This window comes from Stegodyphus dumicola, chromosome 2 (genome assembly GCF_044657685.1).
Source record: "Stegodyphus dumicola isolate Sdum_Otavi_A_Nest chromosome 2, ASM4465768v1".
NCBI lineage: Eukaryota > Metazoa > Arthropoda > Arachnida > Araneae > Eresidae > Stegodyphus > Stegodyphus dumicola.
This window is the reverse complement of record NC_140769.1, coordinates 288204656-288229715: the sequence shown is the minus strand read 5'-3', so window position 1 is coordinate 288229715 and position 25060 is coordinate 288204656. Positions and strand designations below refer to the sequence as shown.

The following is a 25060-nucleotide window of genomic DNA, read 5'->3' as shown; positions in this document are numbered from 1 at the left end:
AAATATTAAGAAAAGTGGAAGCTGAGAACTAAATAATTCTATACATGCAAAATTAATCTAAAAAAGAGCATTAAAATATTTAAAAAAATGGATACTTGCATGTGTGTGACAAAAATATATAAACAAACAGAATAAACATTTTACTTAAATTTTAAAAAATACAAAAGAAGCTTAACAAAAACAATAAATTCCAAATAAGATTAAAAATTCTCTTCTTGTTTAATTGATTAAAATTAATTATAAAAGATTAAAATTTTTCAATAAATATCCTAATCTCATATACTGGCATATTCTGAGAATATAATTATTGGGTTTCAATGAAAGTTTCCCACCACTGCCAATATCATATCCACAAACAGTTTGCATTGACGTGTTTAATCATATTTTGTTAAATGATTTTTTGCATTTGAAAGAAAGAGACTAGCTTTATAACACCTGTGTTGCGAAATTTGTAAAAATAATATCATCAAGTACAAGGTGTCTGAAGTGGAACTATCATGTTACCAGATTAGAACCATAATTTACTTCCAATTCTGTTGCAAAAAGTCAATGACAGAATGTCGCCAGATCATGTGTACAACTTTAGGTACTAATGCTGCATCGTATGACACTGTGAAGGTTTGGTACTGAAAGTTCAAAAACAAGGACTTTGACATTCACGAAGCAGAGTGCTTTGGCAGCCTACTGATGTTGATGAGGCCCACTTGCAAGAACTTGTGGAAGATCAGTATGCAACCACTCGAAAGCTTCATAAGGAGTTAGAAGTTAGTGTGACGTCCATAGTCACACTATGCATTGCATAAATTTGGCAAACGAGTTCAATCGCTGGGTGCAGCATAAATCAAACAGATAAGGACAGACCTGGTTGGGGCTCCACTAATCTGCTGGGATATCAATGCAGGGGCAAACCTCTGCACCAGATCATCACTTGTGGTGAAAAGTGGATTTACTTCAACAAAACAGGCCAAGTTATTAAATTACAGACATTCAAAAATCCTAATGTACATGATCCTAAATGAAGTTAAATAAAGGATAATGATGATATTGTGCGTTAGGTATCAGCATTGATGCAAACTTTAAGGCAAATGCTTTTCAAGATAATTGAGAAAAAAAATTCTTGAAATGCTTCTGCTTTTAAACATGGGATGGAAATTCTGTTAGAACATGAATGTGATGAAATTTTGGCTGCTCCCTTTTTAAATGCAGCTCTAAATGCTATCTTTAGGATAAAACAAGTAGGTTGTAATTTAAGAAATATTAAAATGATTGATTCACTTGAAATTGAAACTGTTTTAGAAAAGGAAGTAATTTGTCAAAATACGATATCAAGCAGCTAAACTTCAATGAATAAATATTTTAATATGCCAAAAAAAATTTGGCTGAAGTAAGAAATCAAATAAGCAAACTTCCTTCTATGAATAATGAGTGCTTTTAAAATTAGTAACATCCAGTTTTTGAAATTAGTCTGCCCGGTAAGCCCATCAGCATGAACGATGGAAGTCGATTGACTGACTGCACCAAAATCAACAAAAAATTATCAAAAAATTATTTTTTGAAATTTACAGCAAATTGCTTTTGACAAAAAAAAAAAAAAAAAAAAGTAAATTATTTAAATAATTAAAAATATATTTATTTTAAGTTTGCATTGATGGACGAGACTTATTATTGTGTTTATTATAATATATATATGTTACTGTGAAAGACCGAAATTGGAGAATGTCGACTTTCACCGGAGAGTGTCAACATTCACCAAATACGTCGGCGAAAGATCGAATATTGCATTACATTCTTGTACATTCGGACCCTCACCGGTGTATGTCGACAATCACAGATATGCACTGGTGTAGGTCAAAAAAAGAGGAGTATATGTACACACTGTCATTGCAAAAGGAAGTGTTCCACAAATAAATGCAACTGTAAAAGCAAGGGCCTCTTGTGCAATTAAAAGTTTCATAATAGTTTAAGTTGTTGCAATAAATAACATTTGAATCACATAATTTAATAAGTTTTATACTTCTATCATTTTCCTTTCTCATTTTGAAAGTACTATGTAGTACATTCAAGTACTCAGTAAGTTCTTATGTTCTGAAGTTCTTATTTTAAGTCTCAAGTGCGTTTTTTCGAGACTGATTTACGGAGAAGAAAATATGTTCAACATTCACCATTAGTGCATGGTGAATGTCGACATTGACCGATGTAAGTCAGAAATAAGAGTATTTGGAAAATATTTCAGATATACACCAAGCGACTATGTGAATGTTGACATTCACCAGTGAAAGTCAACATTCTCCAAATTTCGGTGTTTCACCGTAACATATACATTATAATATAGAAAATGGATACCCATAAGTGTTGTTTTTGACTAACGTTTAATTAATCAGATAGTACTATCTTCTCTCTCAATTATTCTATTTTATATGCCCCATGCTCTGCGCACTCACATGCATTTTTTGGCATTAATCATTTTTGTGCTGCGCTTGCTATTAAGTAGATGGAGCTACTACCAAATGTCCATTGTTTATTGCATTTGCAGTTCTCTATTCTTCTAATTGTTTTAATTATTAGTGTAGTATTTTGCAACTACAATTAATAATTGTTATTGTTAACCCTTTTGCAATGGCACACTTTTGTTTAAGACGCTCTTGCGGGATGAAAGGGAATCGAAGGCAGTCACCGTACAGGATGGCGGTTTTGCATCACTAAGCCTAATTTTATTTTTAAAAAAAATTAGAAAAACAAAGTTTCACTTTTAGCATCATAATTTTTAGTATCATTTTAGATTATTACTTGAGCTCTTATATATTTTAAAATTAGCTTAGCACTTAATCAAATTTTGTCTTTATTTTACATGAAAATATACTTAAAAAATTGCTTATCTTGTAAAATAATTTTCGGAAGTGCTATTCAAATCATTCCAAAGTTTTAATTGATAAAATCCATCAATAAAGTTTTAATTTAATAAAACAACACAATAAAGACTATCTACATTAAGAAGTAACAAAATTTAAAATGAAGACTGAGTGTGATAAATCTCGAAGCATGGAGAAGTATCACTTTCTAATTCTTTAGAAAATGAATCATCACTCTCATCTGCATTAGTTCATTAACCATACGAGGGTATTCTTCCTCAGATAAATAGCGCCTTCCCGCCATAATAGACTGGAGGTCAGGCTTTCCGAAATGAAAGAGAAAAAACGGAAATATATCTGAAGGCAATGCAAAACGCAACAGAACTCCACATATTAACCCTAAAAGACTGTACATAGTACAGGAAAAAATATAATATAAAAGGGAATTCGATATAAATCAGACATGTGAATGTTTATGTAGTACCCCCCAATTTAAAGACCTCACTTCTGTTTATGCTTTCCCTCCCCCCTTGCAACAGTTGATGAGTAAAATACCAAAGTCAGGCAGAATATATCAAACTCAAGGTCAGGAACCTAAAAATGTGTTCGTTTCAAAAGTAATGGACATAGAATGCCATCTAGTGGCCTTCAGAAAAACGTTCCAGCTTAAAATGCATATACGCATCACACGTCTTCTGAATGCAATCTCTAGTGATGCGTGGATGCGTGCCCAGCTGTAAGAGACGTTCTTAGGGATGTCTGTCTTGAAAGGGTTAAAAAAGGTAAGTACTAATTGTATTACATAATATTTATTAACAAGAAATTATATTTAAAATATAAGTATATTTTGTGATTAAAAATGCATTTAATTTTTTCATTAGATGTCAAATCCACTGAAATGAGAAGAAAATATAAAAGTGATAGTCTAAAAAGGAAATTAGGTGCAAAAAGTAAAATTGAAAGTGAAAAACTCAGATGTGCTTTGGAAAATTTTTTAAAAATAAATAAAGGTGAAGAAGTAAAAATTACAAAGTTGAACAAGACGACAAATGTGAAAGAAAAAATTAAGAAGAAACTGATGATAAAGGATGAAGAACAGGTAAAACAATAAACAAGAAACTGAATTACACAGAACAGAACCAGAAGAAGCATATATTGGAATGAAAATGGAAAAACTGAACTAATAATCCAGCTGCCTGACTCGAGATTATTATTCAACAATTAAGAGATTATTTAGTTAAAAAAGATCGTATAAAAATTATCTAAAATGAGTTTCTGCGCCAAGAGGATGGAACACACTTTTCAAAAGTGCATCTGAAAAGAAAGCTTATGAATGGTGAAATAAGGAGCCGTCCTTGGATAATATACTCTGAATCAGAAGACAGAATATTTTGTTTTTATTGTCGGCTATTCCGTATGGGCGCCTCAATTGCACTAGCCACTGTAGGATTTAATAACTGGCCAAATATATACATATAATAGAATAGCCACACATGAAAAATCAAAAAATCATTTGGTAACTATGTTAAAATGTACAAAGCTTCAAAAAAGACTTTCTGCTGAGCAAACTATATACTGTTCAACAGAAGTTGCTGAACCAAGAAAAAGTTTGTTTGTATAAGATATTTTAAAGATTATTTTCTGTAGTTCGTTTTTTAGCTGAATGAAATATCATATTTAGATGATCCATCGAAAACCTAGGCGATGCACGAAATGGAAATTTTCTATGAATACTTGAATTACTTGCAAAATGCAGAATCATATACAAAGAATCGCCGCAAAACAAATACACCAGTTATTTAAGAAAAACAATGCAACATGAAATAAACATAATAGGCAACAAATTAAAAAATAAAATTATTGATAGAATAAAATACGGAAAATATTTTGCTGTGATTCTGGTTATTGTACTATAGATGTCAGTCATCAAGAACAAATGTCTCTTAGCATCAGATATGTTTCATATGGAACATTACCAGGCTCGAATATCGCTATGTATAATTTATCAAATTTACACATGTAGAGAGTAGCAGAGGAGAAAATTTATTGTTCGTGTTAGAGAAAGAAATTCAAAGTTTAGGGCTTGATATCAACAAGATAAGAGGGCAAGAATATGACAATGGTTTGAATATGAAGGGTGAAGTCTTCGATGTTCAAGCCAGACTCTTAAAAGAAAATCCAAAGGAATTTTTTATTCCTTGCACTTGTCACAATTATAATCTAGTATTGGGAGATGTTGCAAAAATTTGCCCAGAAGTTGTAACCTTCTTTGGTATTCTGCAACATGTATATGTTTCGATTTTGGCCTCTTCAAATATATAGTTAGTACAGGAATGGGCAAACGTTTCCGGTCGCGGGCCAAAAATTGAACACAAAACGTTTGGCGGGCCAAGATAAATTTTTCTAAAATTCTAAAAACAAGATACAAGTATTACAAGTTAACTGTATTAATGAGATGAATGAAATTGTGATTTCATTTTTAAAAGTTCCTTAGATTGAGTTTCGAAGTGAGATGTATTGATTCTAAGGAACGACGCTAAATGCTCACCCGTCAGTCTACTTCTGAAATAATTCTTTCTAAGATTTATAGTTGAAGACACTTGTTCACATACATAAGATGAAGCAAACATAGCACTGATTTTCTGGGCATGAAATATTAAATTTGGGAAACTTACTTTCGGTAATGATTTATAAAACTCTAACTTTGGCATATTTAGAAAAAACTACTTGAGATGATTGTTAGATTGCAACCCAATTAATTCAAGCTGCAAATCTGACCTCACTGCTTCACAATTTACATTGAAAAGGCACGGTAAAATTATTCAATTTTGTTTGAATGGCACTGAAATCTTGAAATCTTCGTTTGAACTCAAAATGCAGTTTTTTCAAGCCATTTTCATAATTCTTAAGCTTCTCTTCATTTACTCAGGGTGTTGAATTTAACTTCGGGAAATGAAACAAGTCGTTCTTAGCTAGTTGCCCAGCACACAGATTAAGTTTTGTTATTAAGCTTCAAGTTAAAATAAATAAGTTAAGATTAAGTTTTTTCTAAGAGGTCTAATTCACCTATAGCGGATTCCCATATATCTGCTAGAGAAAGAGATAACGATTGTTGGCAGCAATTTACAGCTATAACTAACAAGGAACTTCCACTTTTAACACTTTACCAAATGAAAGCTGTTTGTGCTTGCTATTTCCGACAATTATGTTTTTTATGTTTTTAAAACAAAAAATAGAGAAAGTAAAAAGATCATCAGCACTTTGAAAAAAAAGGAAGAAAAAAATAATATTTAAACAATATAGAAAAGGAGATGGTATATAATATAATGCCTTGGACCAGCAAATTAAAATTCTATCCACAAGCTGGATAAAACCTTCCGGCAGGCCATAGTTTGCACATCCCTGAGTTAGTACTTCTTAAATATGTAAAAGAACTTACTGTTAAGTCTCTTTGTGAGGTGTCTCTTTGTACCAGGTGGGAATGTCGGTTTCAAAGCGTAAAAGCAGTGAGATACCAAATAGGTGAATTTTGTAATGCTCTTTTTGAAATATCAGAAATTTTCGAAGATCCACAAATTAAAAGGAAGGCAGAATCTCTTGGAAATGCAATGAAAGTGAATAAAATTTTAGTTTCACTGGTTTCTCGATACCATTTACTGTTCCAAATCAATTATGTAAGCAAGGAACTTCAAAGTAAATCTGTAGATGTATCCATTGCACTTTCTTCATTTGAAAAACTTTTAAAACTTTAAGCGACTACTGAAATACTGGATTCAAACAAGTTTTAGTTGAAGCAAAAACTCTTGCAGAAGATTTGGAAATATCTACAGAATTTTGAAATAAAAGGCTTCGGAAAAGAAAGAAACATTTTAATTATGAAAGATGATGTTGGACCTATTGCAGATCTGATAAACACATACAAGATATCTTTTTTTAATTTTGTTTTAGATAAAGCTAAAAGATAAAGTTTAAAAAAAATTGCAAATTAGCTTATGAATGTGTGTTAAAATTAGCTTATAAAAGTGTGTTAAGATTGGATGGCAAATAAAGAAGAAAACCATTTAACACTGTCATATCTATAAAAAGAACCAAATAAATGTAATTAAAAAAAAGTCATACTAAGATTTGATTTCAATTATTAATACATGCAGTTATTAAATTTATTGTTCCCCCCCCCAAAATGCTTAGTAAACTCATCTGCTAGAAGATTACTCATTGCTCATTAGAAGTATTTGTCCGGTTATTGACAGATCATGGCTTCTTTAAATGTGTAGAGACGTTAGGTTATTTGGAAGCAGGCAAGATAAAAAATGAGCAGTCGCCTTCACCAGGAATCGAACCACGGACCTCTGAAATACCGGCCCAGCGTGCAAGAACCACTACATGAAGACATGGTAGGAAGGCGGGAAAAATAACCAGGAAAAAGTCATGAAAGAACGATTTTTATAGAAATTCATTTAAAAGGTAAATAATAAATTCGCATTAATTCTGCATGCTTTGTTTGGAAGAAGGTGGATTTTTAATGGTGCAGATTCATATAGGAAGAGTAGATGGGATATAATTCAATAACTTCTTACCATCTCTTATATCACCAGCTTCAATTTCATTAATCCCATTTGAATAATAATCTACTTCTGTTTCGGACTGAGACTTTTTTATGTCTTGATGGCTCTTCCAACTTCTCACATAAGTATTTAAATTTGAGCTCGGATCAGACATACGCCTTTGAAGATATGGATTATCATCCTGAGGAAATATATATACAAATTTAAATAATTCATTTCAATTTAATTATCTATTAAGAAATAATATATGCATGAAACAGAAAGGAAAACTTTTACACATTATACATCTGTTGGTATATTTTTCAAGACTTATTAAGATGACACAATTCATATGATCATTGTGCAAAGTAATGACGCTGCAGCTCAACTGCCACTTCTTTTTGTAAAATTATCAAGTATATTAGCAATGGCTTACTGATGGCCTGCTGCTAAATTGACAAAATTTATTATTATTGACCAAATCGTTGAATTTATGAATATTATCATACTTTTAATCATCTCAGGGTCATCTTTATAAATAGTTTACTTGAAGTTAATACCACAAGATACTTGAAATAATTTCCGTTTAATACTCTAAGCTTCCTAAATATTTGCTAAAAAACATTGTGCAGCATACAATGGATCCAGAAATTGACTGGCAGTGATGCATATTTTAGACTGCTTTTAAGATAGAATAACTAAAGAATAACTAAGTCACATATTAAGGTAGCAGTGAATACCTGATACTAATTAGGTTTTAAATTTGAAAAGAAATGTTACATAATACGCCACCATGCATAATCGTAGCACCATCAGTTTCACCATATTGAATTCAAAATACCTCAACTCTCTAGTTGAAAATAGTCAACTTCTAATTTAAAGGAGAAATATACATAACAAAGTCTATATCTCCCTTACCACTTACCTTCCCTTAACAATTTATTTTTAATAGATGATTTAACAATGTTTATACATTCCACATTGCATATAAATGATTCACTGTTGTGAACAACTTTCACAAGTTATGACATCATCTGCTATCACTAATGTTATTCCACATATTTTTATTTTCCTTTTTTAGTATTTTCTATAGATAATGTCATTTTATACTGATACAATCAAATCCCACTACAACAAACTTTGTGGTACCAGAAGTTTGGTTTGCTACATCTAATCCAATAAGAAATATGGATTAGCTTATAAAAGTGTGTTAAGATTGAATGAAAAATAAAGAAGAAAACCATTTAACATTGTCATATCTATAAAAAGAACCAAAAATATGTAATTAAAAAAAAATCATACTAAGATTTCATTTCAATGTTTAGTAAACTCATTTGCTAGAAGATTACTCATTGCTCATTAGAAGCATTTGTCCAGTTATTGACAAATCATGGCTTCTTTAAATGTGTAGAGACATTAGGTTATTTGGAAGCATGCAAGATAAAAAATTAGCAGTCGCCTTGGCCGGGAATCGAACCACGGATCTCTGGAATACTGGCCTAGCATGCAAAACCACTACACCATGAAGACACGATAGGAAGGAAGAAATACCTTATAAATGGTAAACCATTTCAGCAAAGCTTTTTCAACATCCTTATGCTTCCCTTTTCTCAACTTTTTCCTCATATCAAAATTTGGTACTATTCGGTTTTGAGGGCCGTAAAAAAATTCCAGCGAAAATGTATGCGTGAAAGCGCCAAATCTAGCAAACACGCCCATTTAACAGCGTGCCAAATCTAGCGTACGCGCTGATTTCAGATTGCATAAGTTTATATAGTTCTATATTTCTTAACACGCCATTGAAATACTAGTTTAATTTTTAATTCCTTTTTTGATAACCCATGGATTTAATAATTTGGGAATTGCCCATGATGAAAAGTCTGCGATAGAATTATGGGTAAAGTGCAGAATCACCCACTGATTGACGCGTTTTTAAGAATTGCAAATACTCGGTATCCATGTGCACATCGACTTATTTTCAAAAAAAATCCCAGAATTACACAAAAATGGCACTGCGCACACCCGACTTTATCTATGTACACATCAACCTATTGTCACTTAAAAAGTAAAAGAAAATTGACAAAAATCCAATTGTTTTTTCCCTTGTAAAAAGCGGCAAACAAATAAGTGGGCGATTCTGCACTTTACCGAGAATGTTTTCAAAGAAAAGGCATCATTCATTATAGAAAATTATGTTTGAACAACCAACGAGATGACATTATGCTTTAGCGATAACTCGGTAGCGAAATATTATATCAACTTAAACTTTCATCTAAATTAAAACATCAATATTAGATAGTTATTTACTATTATACTTCCTTTCTTGCGTTAGGGTTGCCGCAATTACTTTTGGCAGCATTGGCATCAACAAAAGTTTGGCGATTTTTTACGGCCCTCGAAACCGAATAGTACCCCAAATTTTTTATATGAACAGAAATTATAGAGTTTTGATTTTTTCACATGGTACAGATTTGGATAGCCTCTATTTCTAACAGATATCGATTTGGATGCATCTATACAATATTTTTCAAATAACCTTGTCTTCAGTGCAGAAGATTTATGTTTACAGATGCGAATAACTTTTGCATGCAGAGTTTGGTCAAAAAATATGTGAGTTTTGCTCCTCTGTAAAACATAAAAAAGGAAGAGAATTCCATTACCTGTGTGATTCAATGAACAGTGAAAACACATTTTCTCCAAGATCTGTATGGCTGCAACACAGAGATTCAGTAATCTTTACAAAGAATATCTTACATTTTGCAAAAGAACCTAGAGAATGCAAAACTCTATTCAGAGAATAGAACTTGCACAGTATTTGTACTCAAACGAAACAAACTGATAAGAATCAAAACTTTTCCCTCCCTCGAAGAAGAAATTTGTAAATAGGCGAGATTATAAAATTCGCTAATTCCTCTTTCCCTGGATATTGAAAATTTCAGAATTTCCATCACAGCATCAGCCTTGAACAGAATTCTGTCTGGCAGCTCAGTCAAAGAATTAGAATGGACTCCAAGAATTGTGGAATGGAAGAAAGTGCAGTAAAAAGAGTGAGTATTTTGTCACAAAATTGCTAAAAGAACAATGATTGAGATGAGCTAGGTAGATAGCTAGTGAACAATGCTGAGTTAGTGCAATTCCACGTTGTTCTTTAAGTAAAAATGAATTGTTGTGCCCGAGGGAAAAAACAGCTCTGAAGAGTTACAGAAGGATTTCCCAAAAAATGTAACTACTTTTTTAATGCATCATATAACTTTATTCAATAACTAAAATAAGTATTGTAAAAATTTTAACTTTTTTTATATGTTGATAATGTGTGCCTATTTACAATAAATGCTGATAATTTGAGGATGATTTTTAAAAAAGTTGTGAAAATCAACAACTTGCACCTAATAAGTTATTACCAACAACTTGCACCTTTTTACGAGTAAAAGACTATCAAATCGGCCCAAGGTAGTTGCATTAATGCATAATTATCTAAAATTTTACATGAATTTTGTAAAAAAAAAAAAAAAATCTGATGTGTACACCACATGACTTCCTTGTATTGGAATATTAAATCGGAATACTAAATTAAACGCATTTTTTTCTTGTATTTCATTTAAACTTATTGGATTGAATTAAATCTACTTCGCCGACAGCACATAAACCACAATAGAATAAATGCATTCTTTAAAATTCACTCTAGTATTTGTTTACCATAGCGACACTCTGGCGCTAGATTCACTGAACAGTATTAATAATTATATAACAGTTAACTTATATAATAATTATATCATGGAAACTAAGTTAACTTATATATTTCGTTCATATCATAACTCAGAATGCACAAAATTTATATCACTTAAAGAATAGAATTATCTAATTGTTGCCACATGTTCTATTCAAAAACTATAATAAAGCTAGAATGATGTATTAAAGAAATTAAGCAAACAAAACAAAAAAGAAACAGTTTTTCACAGACGATTGAGTATTTCTCATTTAATTAATTCAGTTCTCACTCCGCAAGAAGGCAAAAATACATAAAAACTCAAAATATCTACAGTAAGACCCCGCTTAACGCTGTTTCGTTTAGCACTGTTTCGGTTTAGCGCTCTTTTATTTCAACCCGGGGATTCCACGAAATCGCTCGCAGCATACGGGGATTCCCCGAAATATTATGCAGCAATAGGTTTCAAATACATATCTGAAAGAGTGTACTTGTATTTCTTGTTTGGTGCGGTATTGTACAGAGATATTTTGAAGGGGTAAATGTGGAAGATGTCGAAGAAATAATTCAAGAAGCAGCAGCTAGTCTTTCTAATGATGAGCTCAAGGAATTAACTGAACAAGAAGAAAACAAAAATGTTGACAGCAGTGATTCAGAAGAAGAGCAAAAAGAACTTTCGATGGCGTTTGTAAAAAGGAGTTTGTCTACCATAACTGAAATAATGGATCAATTCATTGAAAATGATCCGAATTTTGACAGGAGCTCAAAGGTAAGGCGTGGTGTTAGAGATGCTCTATCCGTTAATGAAGAACTTTTATGAGAACAACGCAAAAGAAAAAGGCAAACAACATTAGATGCTTTTGTCACAAAAAGGCAGAACACTGAAAACACGGAAGGCTAACTAAATATGACTGACTGAGAATTTTATTTGTTTTTTTAAGAATATTCGTTTTGTTATTTATATTTTGTTTTTATTTTTGCAAGAAATAATAATGTGGTATTAATTTGGGCTTTAAGAAATAAATGTTTGGTTTTATTTTTATTAAAAAACATACTTTTTAAATTTAATACCTAACCAATTTCCTAGCCATCTTCCCCTAACCCCAATATTTACATGTAAAGATAGCCTCGTTTAGCGCTGTTTCGCATTACGCTCTACTTTGATGGAACGTATCCCCCGCGTTAAGCGGGGTCTTACTGTATATTAAAAATTACGAAATAAATCTTAAACGCTTATTTCCTCGAAAAAATTCCAGAAAGGATTAAGCATGATTTAAATAATAAATGAAGGTGTTATCTTTGTTGTTGTGAAGCTACGTTTCTTTAGATTGGCAACAAATCCACTAGTCTCCTGTTTCAAATGTAAACATCAATAACCGCCATTAAAAAAAGGCTTAGCGGCAATTAAACAACTTTAAAATTGTTGATAATTCTAAAAATATTGCACACAGATTTACTAAAGGCATAAAAACCTTAACCAGAAGATAAAAACAACATAATACAATCATTTTTAAAGCAAAAAATGTACAATTTACAAACATATAAGAGTAAAGAAACAGACCACTGAGCCGGGTAACAGAGTGTATATATATATATAAATATATTTATATACGTTTGGTGCGGCCGATTGCAACCAAAATATGAGCTGCACATCTACATGTTATAGCAGTCCTATATACAAAATTTCAACATTCTGAGGCTACTTGTTTTTGAGTTATGCGAGATACGTTCATACAGACACCACGAAAAATTCTCTTCAGAATTAATTTTAAAGCAGTTTAATCATTTTTTTGAAGGAAAAGAGTATTTTATTCTGTCCTTACGTACAGATATCACGCAAAAACATCGTTAAATTGCATTCGATAGCGGTCAAAATGGATATTTTCGTTGAAATATGCTGCCTGAAACTTTTCGCGATTACAATACTTCCTTTTTACTTCGTACAAGGAAGTAATAATAATAATAATAATAATAATTTCCTGTTATTATTACACTATTACATTCTTTTCTACTTTTCTCTTTTCAGTTCATTAATTATTTTGCATTTTAAATAAAAACTTATTTTTTTAATTTATTTATTTTCATCTTTTTAGTGTCAATGACTAATTAATTATCAATCAAATTATTGAAATGAAAATTTTTTTAACAAAGAACAATTAATTACCCTTTTTCTTCCAACATTCATGTTACATGAAACGGTCAAAAAAATCCAGCCCTTTCGACGAAAAAACAATAATGCAAAAAATCACATATAAACTTCATTTGAAAGATTTTTCTCCACTCTGATAGTGCAAACAGTAAAATTCTGAGAGTTTTACTATGTTTATTAAGTAATGTTTATTAAGTAAATTCTTTTAATTTAATGTTTTATTGTCTCAGACAATGAAACATTAAATTAAAAGAAAAAATATCAAATTTTGACAAAATCGCTTCACCACAATGTATACGAAATCTTAGCAAACTTTTTACCATAGCAACAAACACTGAGAGTTAGCAAATTAAAAGCTTTTAAGAACACTTTCTCCAATTAGAAATAAATTTAATTTTTAGCTCAGCATCACAAAAATCTTGCTTAAGGGCTTGTTCATAACAAAATGCACTTTAAATGATTGATTATATTCCTCAACTACTTTTTCCTATTAGTACAAAATATTTCAGTTAACAAATAGCTATCATCATTAATATCTTTTATTAAGAGCAAGAATATTTTATCTTTCCTTTAAGAGCCCTTACATTACTGATGAGATGAATTATTGATATTCAGGTTTTAAACACAGATTCAAGAAGTGGACAAACTTCATGATAATGGGAGCTGCACGATAGACTTTTATAAAAGTTTGACAGCCACAGCTGAATCTTTCTCGCAAATCCATTTTATATCATCTTTAAATAAATTAATGAGAATTTTGATCTTTTATATAATTAATGTGGTTATGTATAAAAAAAAATAAATCTAATTCTTCTTGCTTCATGTTCAGAAAAATATGTCTCAATAAAATACAAATTTGAAACAATTGCCAGTGAGTGTTCTTTCAGGTAGAAAAATCAAGCATTTTTTTAATTTCTCTATCCCTTCCAATTCATAATTGGTATCTGGTTTTAGCAGAAGAAACTGAAATTGGGAAAATATGTTATGAACCTTTATGAATGTAATAAATGTAAAACGTTTTGGATTTCAGTGAAGAATAAATCATTAAAAACAAACTGAGTATTTGTTCTTTACTTCTAACTCATGTGCAGTCTTTTAGAAAGAATAACGCAAGTGATATAGGACAACGTGTACTGCAAGGAAACTATTACTCAAGAAAGTATAATTATTTAAAATTAGCTGTTAATACTTTTAGGCTTTTCCCATAAGGTGAGCTCTTTGTTAATTTTGTTATTCTCTTTTAACTCTGCTTGTTCTATCATCAGTCGTCTTTGTAATCTGCCATTAGAAATTTAAAAAAAAAAATAAAAAAAAAAAAATAAAAATAAAAATAAAAATAAAAAAAAGTTTTTCAGTTCTTTTTCCCCCATAAAAATTTATAATTTTGCTTTCCCATACTGTTAACATCAGAATCACCCCAATGTAATCAATTATAACTTTAAATAACTAAATTAATTCATTAGATGTTTATGAGCTTCTGGCAATAGCGGAGGTACTTAACATGTATTCACATTTCTGAGCAAGCAAAAGGAATCGTTGTCTTCTGTGACTCAAAGGCAGTTCTACAGCCAATCCTGGATGGAAGCTCCCTAATCACCAACAGGATCCACTTTCACCTACATGAGCTTTAAAAGTTAGACAAGATCTGCATTCTTCTATGGTTGCCAGCACATGTCTACATCCCAGATACTGAGAACGCAGATAAACTTGGAAAAAAGCTCAAAATCTCAACTATAATAATAATATAAATGTCACCACCTAAGGCAAATACCATAGCCAAATACAGGTTGAAGGAACTTTCAATTCCAGTAAAGCATAACACCAATGGAGAAGGATTGAAAATTGACAGAGAGTGTTGGAAAACTTATAAAAACTGTGATAACTGCTAGGACACAGAACTGACAACTACACACATATTTGACTGTCCGACCATCCTTGCTGAGTTACTAAAAATTGGGGTCTCCTTAAAGAGACCGAACCTCCATGATGATAACATTTTGCAAATTGCCAGATCAGCCATCTTCATCCATGGCTCTATTTGAATATGCTTTATCATAGACACAAAAACAATTCATTAGATGTCAAAGGGATTATAAGTTATATTTTATTTTATCTAAGAACGGGACATCTGAATCCTCAAATCTCGAGAACCATCTGGAAGATTTTAAATTCCAAACCTTAACAGCTTTTTCATCATTTGAATCTTTTGAACAAGAACGCATTACACATATTAACTCAAAGCTTTGATTACTTTTATTTGCTCAGTATCAAAGAATTTATGAAAGAAAAAAAGAAAAGAAAAAAAAAAAAAAAAAGAGAGAGAGAGAGAATTGCAGTTTCTGTGACATCTCAATCATAGTACAATTCAAGTCAGCCTTCACTGCTACACTATTTCAGAATTTTATGCAGCAAAATTTAGCAAACTTGTTAATTAATCAGTATACTATGCATCACTGAAATTTCTAAAAAATATCTGTCGAATCACTTTGATAATTCTGGACATATATTACCTATTGAACAAATCCAGCAACTCATGCAACAATATATAAATACTGTGTTGGGCACATATTTCAACTGCTTACAATTTGAACTCTTCAGCCATGGCTGTTGAATTTTGAGGTGTTTTTCAAATACACAGTAAATCAAAATTAATGGTACAGAAAGGAAACATATCTATGACTACTATAATGAATTTATTTCACAAATACAGATATAGCATGCAAGATTAACTCTAAAGAATTCCATACATATGCACAGATGTTCAAAGTTCATTTGTGGCAGTGATGTCTACATGATAGTTAAGTTTTTGCCACACATGTTAACGGATCCACCCTGTTCTAATTGATGATTGCTGGACCCATACAGTCAGTCAAATAACTTAGCATCTTGTCTTAAACTTCAAGTACAATAACTCCAACTAAGAAGAAAGTTTTAAAATAAATCTTTTTCATTTAATCATCAGCCTGATGATTACACAACTTGCATAGAGAAAATGATCTCCCCAGCTTACAGGAAACTCAGAAACAACACCTCAATCAAACTTTAAATATCAAATTACAAGACAAAATGCACCTACAAGCTTTTTCTCACTATCAGTCTCTCATGAACAATCACAGCTAACAAAGCTACAGATCAAGGCTGGGAGAATCAACAGCAAGATAGTAAAATGATAGCTGCCAAAAGCTTTTTCTAAAACTCAAAAACAAGGAAAATAAATACTCAAAGAGCGGCCCATGCTTCTGCACAGGCAAGCAGAACCAAGGGATGAAAAATACTTGAACTTACAATACTTAGAGCTGGAGTTGGGCGAACGCAATATTTAAGATGGGCTAGTAAAAAAGGAGTTTGTCAAGCAACATGTGTGACAATATCACAAGCTAAAGCAATTTTTGTTTGAACTAGCAGTGTTCAGCAATTTTACTGCTTGACCACTGATGGGTGAAGGACAAGGGGGAATGATATTGTGAAAATTACATTGCTTCACATAGAAACTGAAGAGCTCGATCAGCCCTTCGGTGGTTGCAAGATTAAGGAATTCTTTCTTCCCAGATACCTGCGATATCTGTCAGTTGTAAATTTGTATTGTGAACTGGTTGATTTGTGACCACAGTGATTCATGAAACTGAGCTTATACATGAACATAAAGGTTAAAAAAAATAGGTACAGAGCAGTTTTCTCCCCTTCCTTTTCTCTGTACCTGACACAAATAAGAGTATAGGCAGTAAAATCTTTTTGTCTAACATACAGGTGTGCTCTATTCTATTAAAGGCACGCATGTTTGTCTTATGGGTAGAAAACAGCACTCACAAGGATAAATGTTCCATACACTTGTTCAAAGCCTCTCTTCTTTCTGACATTTACTTCAATTTCACATGAAGCATTAACAGAGCTTTAAGAATTAGAAGTAACAAAAAGCTTCCAGTATTTGTTCGATTATTATTATAAAATATTATCATCCTCATAATAATTTCATGAATGTTTCTTATAAAAAAGCTTGCCATTTCCCTCAATAATTAAAAAAAAAGTGCAATAATCATCCAGGAATGTAGACACATTCTAATGCTAAACTAAAAAAATCTAATGAAAGTACAGATTTTAAAGCCTGTTTGATTTATTACTTTAAAAATAAAAATAACATAACAACAATAGACATAATCATGGCATGTATACTTCATACAAAACTTAGGGTAATTATAAATTATGCAAACGAGAAAGATTTTGTAGGTACCCGTGTCCTACAGCTTTCAAAAGTTACTTAAATTTCTGAAGTTAATGGGATTATTTAATATATAACAACAAGGAATTATATCAGAAACAACAAAATATATTATAATAGCACTTCCAATAAATAACCTTTCTAATAAATAACTTAATAATATTGTGAAATATCTGCTTTTCTACCAGTACAAAGCGAATTTATTAGGGGAAAATCATTAATACTTATTCATAAATCAAAGTAATATATATATACAATAATTTCGTTTAAAATGAACTATCTTATAATACTTATGATTTATTTTCATAAAATTAGGCTAAGAAAATTTTTTAAAAAAAGTAATCTTTATACATGCAAAATTTTAAGTTTCTCAAAGGAAGATTTCTGTAACATATTCTCAATAATACTCGAATAATAAAGCACAAAACAAGATGTAAGGAGGAAGCATACAGATAAATATTGCTTACTTCAACATCCTCCCAATCATAATCTGTAATGGAATAACCAGGTTCTGAAGTAGGTGTTTCAACACCTGAACCTTTCTGTTTTGTAACTGCCATTTCAGCATGTCCTTTTCCCTTCGGTCCCCTCATATGGACAAATTCTAGTCGTTGCTGCCCTTGATACCAACCCAGGGATACTTTCTGTGCAAACCGAGATGATAAACTGGCCTGAAAACAAGCAAAAATTCTGTTAAAAAGTAAAAGATATAGCACATTTTTAGGTGTTTTTTTGGTTAACAGGGTACCAATCACCAAGTGCCTCAAAATGCTAGGTATAGAAAACTGTTCAGAAGTAGCTAAGCAATGATGTCATTATGGGTAGGGGAAAAGAATGAACATTGATCCAGCAATTTTTTCTTTGATACCTTTAGTTGCTTTTTTATAATATGTTTAAAAAAAAGAAAGAAAAAGAAGAAGGAAAGAATACATACTATGCAAGTAATCTCAAACTCATGATTCACAATCTGCATGTGGCCTGCAAATACATTTTAATTATTTATTTATTGCAAATACGTTGCTTATAGTTTTAGAGACAAAGATATGGATAGAGCTTATGTGCACAACAGCTACTGAAGGGAAAAAGACCGAATGAATGGGTTGGGTCTGTGTCAATGTTATTGTATGCTTGTATGTCAGGCCACATGATTAGGGTAATGTGAGAGAATTTCTCATGTTAGTAAAGTCGTAAATTTAGTCTACGAGCAGATAGATAGTGGCACTTCAATATTCTGAAATTTCCAGTTTTCTGGTTAAAGTTAAAAATAAGTGATTTAGTGATTAATTCAGCATATCCAAATTACATGAAATAAATGTCGGTCTAAAATTTAGTATTTAGCTGTCAGTGCATTTGAATTATAATTTTAATCCCCCCCAAAAGCTAGGCAAAAAATTACAAAGAGCTAATAAAATTTTATAAACAGAGGTTACAATCAATAGAACTAAGAACAAAAAGACTCAAGTCATTGGCTAAGGAGAGTTCTTGCCTCCCAGTATCTTAACTCTTCTGTAAGACCACGAAGAGCCCCACATCGGAGAAGATGGTCCCTGCCTATTTCTTCTCCAGAATCACAAAGTGAGCAAATAGGATCGCTTGAAATGTCCATGTAGTGCAGGCGAGAGGCAAGGCAATCCTAGACAGACGGAAAGCCGCAACTGCATTGCATTTTGGACTATCGGGAACAATAAAGGAGGACTTCTCATTCTATAATTAAACTGTACAAGACAGCAAACTATAACCAACAGTCATGTCTTGCAAGGGCCAACTCTTACACTTCAGATAAAAACTAAATATAAACTTCAATTTTTTTCCTTTCTTGTTATAATTATTATTGCTTATGCATGTTTTGATAAATATTCAGTTGATGAAATTTTAAATTTACCTTCTTTTGTTTTGCTAAATTTGTTTTTTAAAGTATTTTGTTAAAAAACTGTTCAAGTAATTACAAATGATAAAAAAAGTTAAAGTCAAATTCTCCAAGACAAAAGTGTCCATACTGAAAGAGTTTGCTTTAAAAACCACAAATAAAAACTGAAACTGCATTTTTATTACTGGAACACTGAAATGGTACTGCCACAAAACATTGTATGGGGTAAAAAAATAAAAAGTGGCTTTTGGTACAGAGGCCAGAACACTCCTTTTATGACAGCTAGTCAGTTCATAATGAATATAAAAAAAATTCTCTTATATACTTCTGCTATCAAGAGTTCAAAGAATAGCAGCTGTCAGCAAAATGCTGACAACTGCAACTAAAAATGAATCATAGTAAAACTGTTGATTAAAATGATTATGTGTTCTTTCTTATGTCAATTTCTGTACTTGTCTTTGTTTTTGTATTTATATTACATTTAAAAAGACAGTAATATCTTTTCATGAAACTATATATAGCAAGCTGGTTAGCTTTCTTATTTTTAGTTAGATTTCATACCAATATTCGGATTTACTGCCAAGTGACACTGTTAAGCAAGTACTCATTTTTATACGGGGTGCGGCATGGAATCTACCTTATTTTTAAAATGAATAACACAAATAGTATTAGCGATATCAGTTTAACGATTAGTGATATCAGAGACACTTAAAGTTTTTTTTTTTTTTTTTTTTTAATTATTGTTTAAAAATAATATCATTACGGTAGCATCTGTTCCGGTTGATGCATTGAGAGAGTCGAATTTTGAAGTTTCTTTCTACTTTTACCAGCATATCAACAGGTATGTTGTCCATAGCAGCTTGAATATTGTTCCTCAGTTGAGCCAGAGTTTTTGGACAATAAAGATTTCAGATAGCCCAACAAAAAGAAATCATACGAGGCTAAATCAGACGAGCGTGCTGGCCACTGAAGATCGCCCCGTAAGTAGATTGTCCAAGAAAATGCTCTTCAAAAAACTATGATCCAATGATGCCTATTCTATGAACATCAAACAGTCACACGTTCTGTATGGAGGGGCTGCTCAGGAAATTCTCGGAGATTCGTGCACTCCATTATCGCATGTTTTGCTTAATGCATGCTGCAACTGGAAAGATAAAAATGAGCCTCATCGCTAAAGAACATGAGGGCATCATGAGGCGTATTGTCGAGAACGGCTTTGCATGCATTTTTTCGGGATAGAAAAATCACGTGGATTAAGTTTTTGCACCACTGCCAATTTATATGGATGAAAATGCAGTACGTTGAAAAGTACGACGCCACAGAGAATGCACGATCCTCTCTTTCCCACTGCATGATCGGTTTTATTATGGGAACCTATATGACATAAAACTTTAGATACCGTTCTTTTCAATGAGCGCCACCCCACCCTTTTCGGAATAAATGGCGCACATTTCAAATAAGGAAGTTTCCCTGCCGCACCCTGTATGATTGCAGAAGTAACCTTTATTCTGATCATAGACAGTTTGATCTCAAAACTTCAGTTTTTTAAAATGTTTAATATACACATCAATAAATATTATGCACTTCTTTTTTGCATCCTCCTTCACATGGAAAAACAATGGCGTTGGGACAACATTGTAAGCATCTTAAGTTTTACTAACGTTTATTTTATTTTAAATCTTTTCTATCACTTCTTATTTTCTACTTCTGGCCAGAATTATAAGCGTTAATGTATTTATGCAAAGTTTGTCTGGCGAACGCCAAGTATTTAAGTTGTGGCTTTTTGCCAAGCGAGGGAGAGGAAGCAGTTAGTCGAAGCAGGCCGCTTACCTTAGAAGTTTTACTCAGTTGCTGGTTGCCTTCCAGGCCAGAGGTTTTAATCCTCTTGATAATTTTTAAATGTATTGTAGTGTTCACAGTTCTCTGTACTACATACGGCTTCCTGTTAATATAAGGCCAATCTTCCATGTTTATTATTTTAAAGTTAAGTTAGAGTTTAGTTTTATTTTTATATTTTTACGTTTAGACCACAAGTAGTGGGTCTGTGTATTCCGAAGTACGGAAGTTATTGTAAATAGAGAAAAATAAAGGGTTTTGTATACCCTTCTTGTGTATCCTGTCTACTTCCCACAGTGATTGAACATAGCTTTAGTAAGCTCTCTGTTCCGAGTCAGGTCCTTGCATGTTCCCGAAGAAAGTAAGACGGAACATTGAACCTGATAACATGAGCTTAAGAAAGTCTAATTTCTTGCCAAATATTATAAACACCCCTGAAAACAAATCCGGCTAAACAATGATCAATGCAAATGGGCAATTCATTCAATAGCTACAGAACATAACTTATTTACTATATACCTGCAAAAGCAATTTAATATAAATTTATTACTTTATTTAATAAAATTTTAAAGCAATTCACTTGAAATTATACTAATGTCTCAAACACATTATGAAGGCCAGCATGATGCCAAAACATGAATTATGCTAAATGCAATTCTAGTGGATGGCAAGATATAAACCTCTGTTTTTTGTTGGTCATTTTTCTAAATCACGATAAATACTCTATTTTCTGACTACAGCACTTTTTTCCATCAAGGAAAGACAGAAGCATAATAAACATTTAATAATGAAAACTGTTATATTAAATTAGAGAAAATTTTCTTTAAGAAACATAATCCATGTGCATTCTTACAAACTGGTAATCATTCATTTCTTGGAAGGTATAAATATACCAATGCCATTTTTCCTCACCAAGTCCACTATAAAAGAGAAGTACCAAATATTGCATGAGCATATAATAATAGACCTCAGATGTGTTACAGATTATACCAAGTGAAATTGTGTTAAAATAAAAATTTAGCTTTATATAATAATATAAAAGAGAAAAAGAATAATTCTTATTATTCTCATCAAAAAATAGATTTTCTTTTACAAGTTTCAAATCTTAAATTTTATAATAAACAATAATTTCCATTTTATATTCTTTTGCTTCAGGAGGCTTAAATTTTACTTTATTAAAAATACTTTATAAGATATATACAGTTTTATTATGATAGCCCTATATGATACAAAATATGTTTTTCGCTGCCCAACCGGTACAGTGGATAGCTTCACCAACTACTGTGCCGAAGGGCCCGGGTTCGAATCACGGAAAATGCATGGATGTTTATAAGTGTATAGTGTCGATGCAGCATGGACACTACACATGTCTCATCTGACAAGTGAGACATAGTCTGACTATACATCAGACAAGTGAGCATCAGCAACAACGTACTTTTGCACTGAAAATTCTTAGAAGGCATCAGTTATATAAATATCTACATGCTGTAAGAATCATTAGGAAAAAAATATATATATGCTCAATGCATACTAAGGAAAATCTGTTCAAACCTCAAAATAATTCAGAAAACATGCTAAGATATATGTGAAGTTTTTCCTTATCTTAACACAGATCCTTACAACTTTGCATTGGTTTCAAAGCCAAGTTTGAAATTGCATCGAGTGCTTTTTTACATCTGCTAAATTATGGAATTATGGATGCTATGATTTTTTAGAACACAGATGCTATATTTAACAATCCAATAATTTTATTATTTTTTCCATGACCTTTTTACGTATCCACGATACAACGTCTCAATTCTGGTGGTGGCTGTGTTGAAAAATAGCTGAAACATTGCTGTACTTGTTGCCAATAAGTATGATCCTGAAAGTGTGAGTTCTTTTTTTCTTTTAAATAGGGAAACTTACTTTCTGGATGCTCTATGTATATCGTACAGCCTCTAAAAACAAACTAGGATATAACAATCCTTTTCTGTTCAAGAATTGCTGATATATACTTTCAAACGAAAGCATGCACACACTTCTCAGCATATGAAGAATCATATTTAAATTCCTTTTTTTAAATCATCACTAGTAGAAATAAAATTGCAATAAAGTTTTACTTATCTGCTAAATTATAGGGATGAAAGCCCGGTGGATAATTATAGAAGATAATGAAATATCTGAATTAAAATATTACGTGCCAGTCTTATTTTATTTCAACTTGCTTATAATACAAGGGCAAGAGAATAGACACATACATTGACTGAGTAATAGTAGATGCTGAATACATGCATTACACTTGAACTATCAAAACATTGACCTGATGGTTAACAGGTAGAAAATTAAATTTAAAATAAATAAATAAAAATACATGAAATTAAAAATTAAATTCATAATGCATTTCTGCTAAATAATAATTTACTTAACACTTTTATAATGATTGCAATAATTAATTCATTATAAAAATTATTATGTACGCAATTACTTAAACAGAATTTATTAATAAGCAATACTTAAAATATTTCTCACCCTAGCATCATAAACTCTTTTTACAGCTTCATAATGAATAGAACCTAAAAATATGACAGTCTGTAAAGCTCCTTCTTTGTCTGCAGCTACAAGCTCTACACAAACAATTTCACCATCTCGAACCAAAATATCTTCAAAAACCTTTAAAGTAAAATTCAGCTCTAACAACACATAATAGAGCAATTTATTTAAAATAAACAACATATTCTTAGTAACATATATATGTTAGTAACATTGTATTTTGTCAAAGCTTCAGATACAGAGAATAATTACAGTAAATCTGCAAGTTGCATTTCCGTGCATATACAGAGAATGTATTGAAAAAATTAAAATAAAAAAAATATATTAATGCAAAGGGATAAAATAAAAGACAAACAAACTGATGACAAAAAAGAATACATCTCAAATAATAATGAGTCATAATATTAATTGTTACAGATTATAGAAATCCCTTTAAAATTCTCAAAATTTCAGTGATGCAGCTTGAGTTCAACTTGCATAACATCTTAGTTAAAGTATTATTTACACAGCTTCTTTAGACAATGATTTACGTATATATATATATAGAGAGAGAGAGAGAAATATTACCAGGACTAGTCTATTCCAACATATTGTATTTAAGAATAATTACATCTAAGCAATGTACATTCACTAAATAACAAATACTATGATAATATTTCTGTAATAAAGTCCTACTTCATATAGGCCAGAATATACAACTGCTTCAGATCCCACATGTTTTAACAAATAAATGAGTAAATAAATAAAAAGATATTTAAATGGTTTAAGTACCACTGCTTGAAATAAAACTGAATAAATATGTTTCCTTAAACACAAGAAATAAGACAATTTCTCTTTTTAAATGTAGAACTGCACAAGTAAGTTGAGTACAGTTTTCAGAAGGCATTTTTAAAAAGAAAAAGGTACTCTCTGTCTATCTACACATCCCCTCCCAACTGTTGGCAACTAATTTTTCATCAAGTTCAGATGCAAAAGACAACAGCCATTTTCAAAAACGAATGGCAGTGCAAAAAATGGCATAAAACAGAAACCAATGAACAAAATTAAAAACACAAGAAACATACATAATAAGACACCTTGCATTTCTACGCTGCTCTCGCTATGTACACAGTGATTGATATTAGCTTCAAATCAGATAATTACAGAAACAGCTATCAAAGAATCGCAGTACCTCATCATCCTACAAAATTTTACACTCCATAGACATTTAACATTCTTCCCATGTACAGAACGATCTGTTTTCACTTAAAACCTTATAGAATTGCAAAAATCGTCATTGCACATCCTGTTGTTTTCTCATGTACACAACTATTTATTTCTGCTTAAAAAAACATCAGAAAGTTGTACAAATTTGGCATTGG

General features: G+C 31.5%; 1 protein-coding gene across 2 annotated transcripts in view; it reads right to left on the bottom strand.

Moving 5' to 3' along the window:
• LOC118205432 (uncharacterized protein KIAA0930 homolog) overlaps positions 1–25060 on the bottom strand; it is a 63925-nt gene that overhangs the window by 15265 nt on the left and 23600 nt on the right. For both annotated transcript variants that reach the window (XM_085812247.1, XM_085812246.1), the window contains exons 6-8: positions 23679–23819; positions 17932–18135; positions 7427–7595 (exon numbers count right to left, since the gene is read on the bottom strand). In XM_085812247.1, the coding sequence (XP_085668373.1) occupies positions 7427–7595; positions 17932–18135; positions 23679–23819 (514 nt within the window). The remainder of the gene's footprint in view (positions 1–7426; positions 7596–17931; positions 18136–23678; positions 23820–25060) is intronic.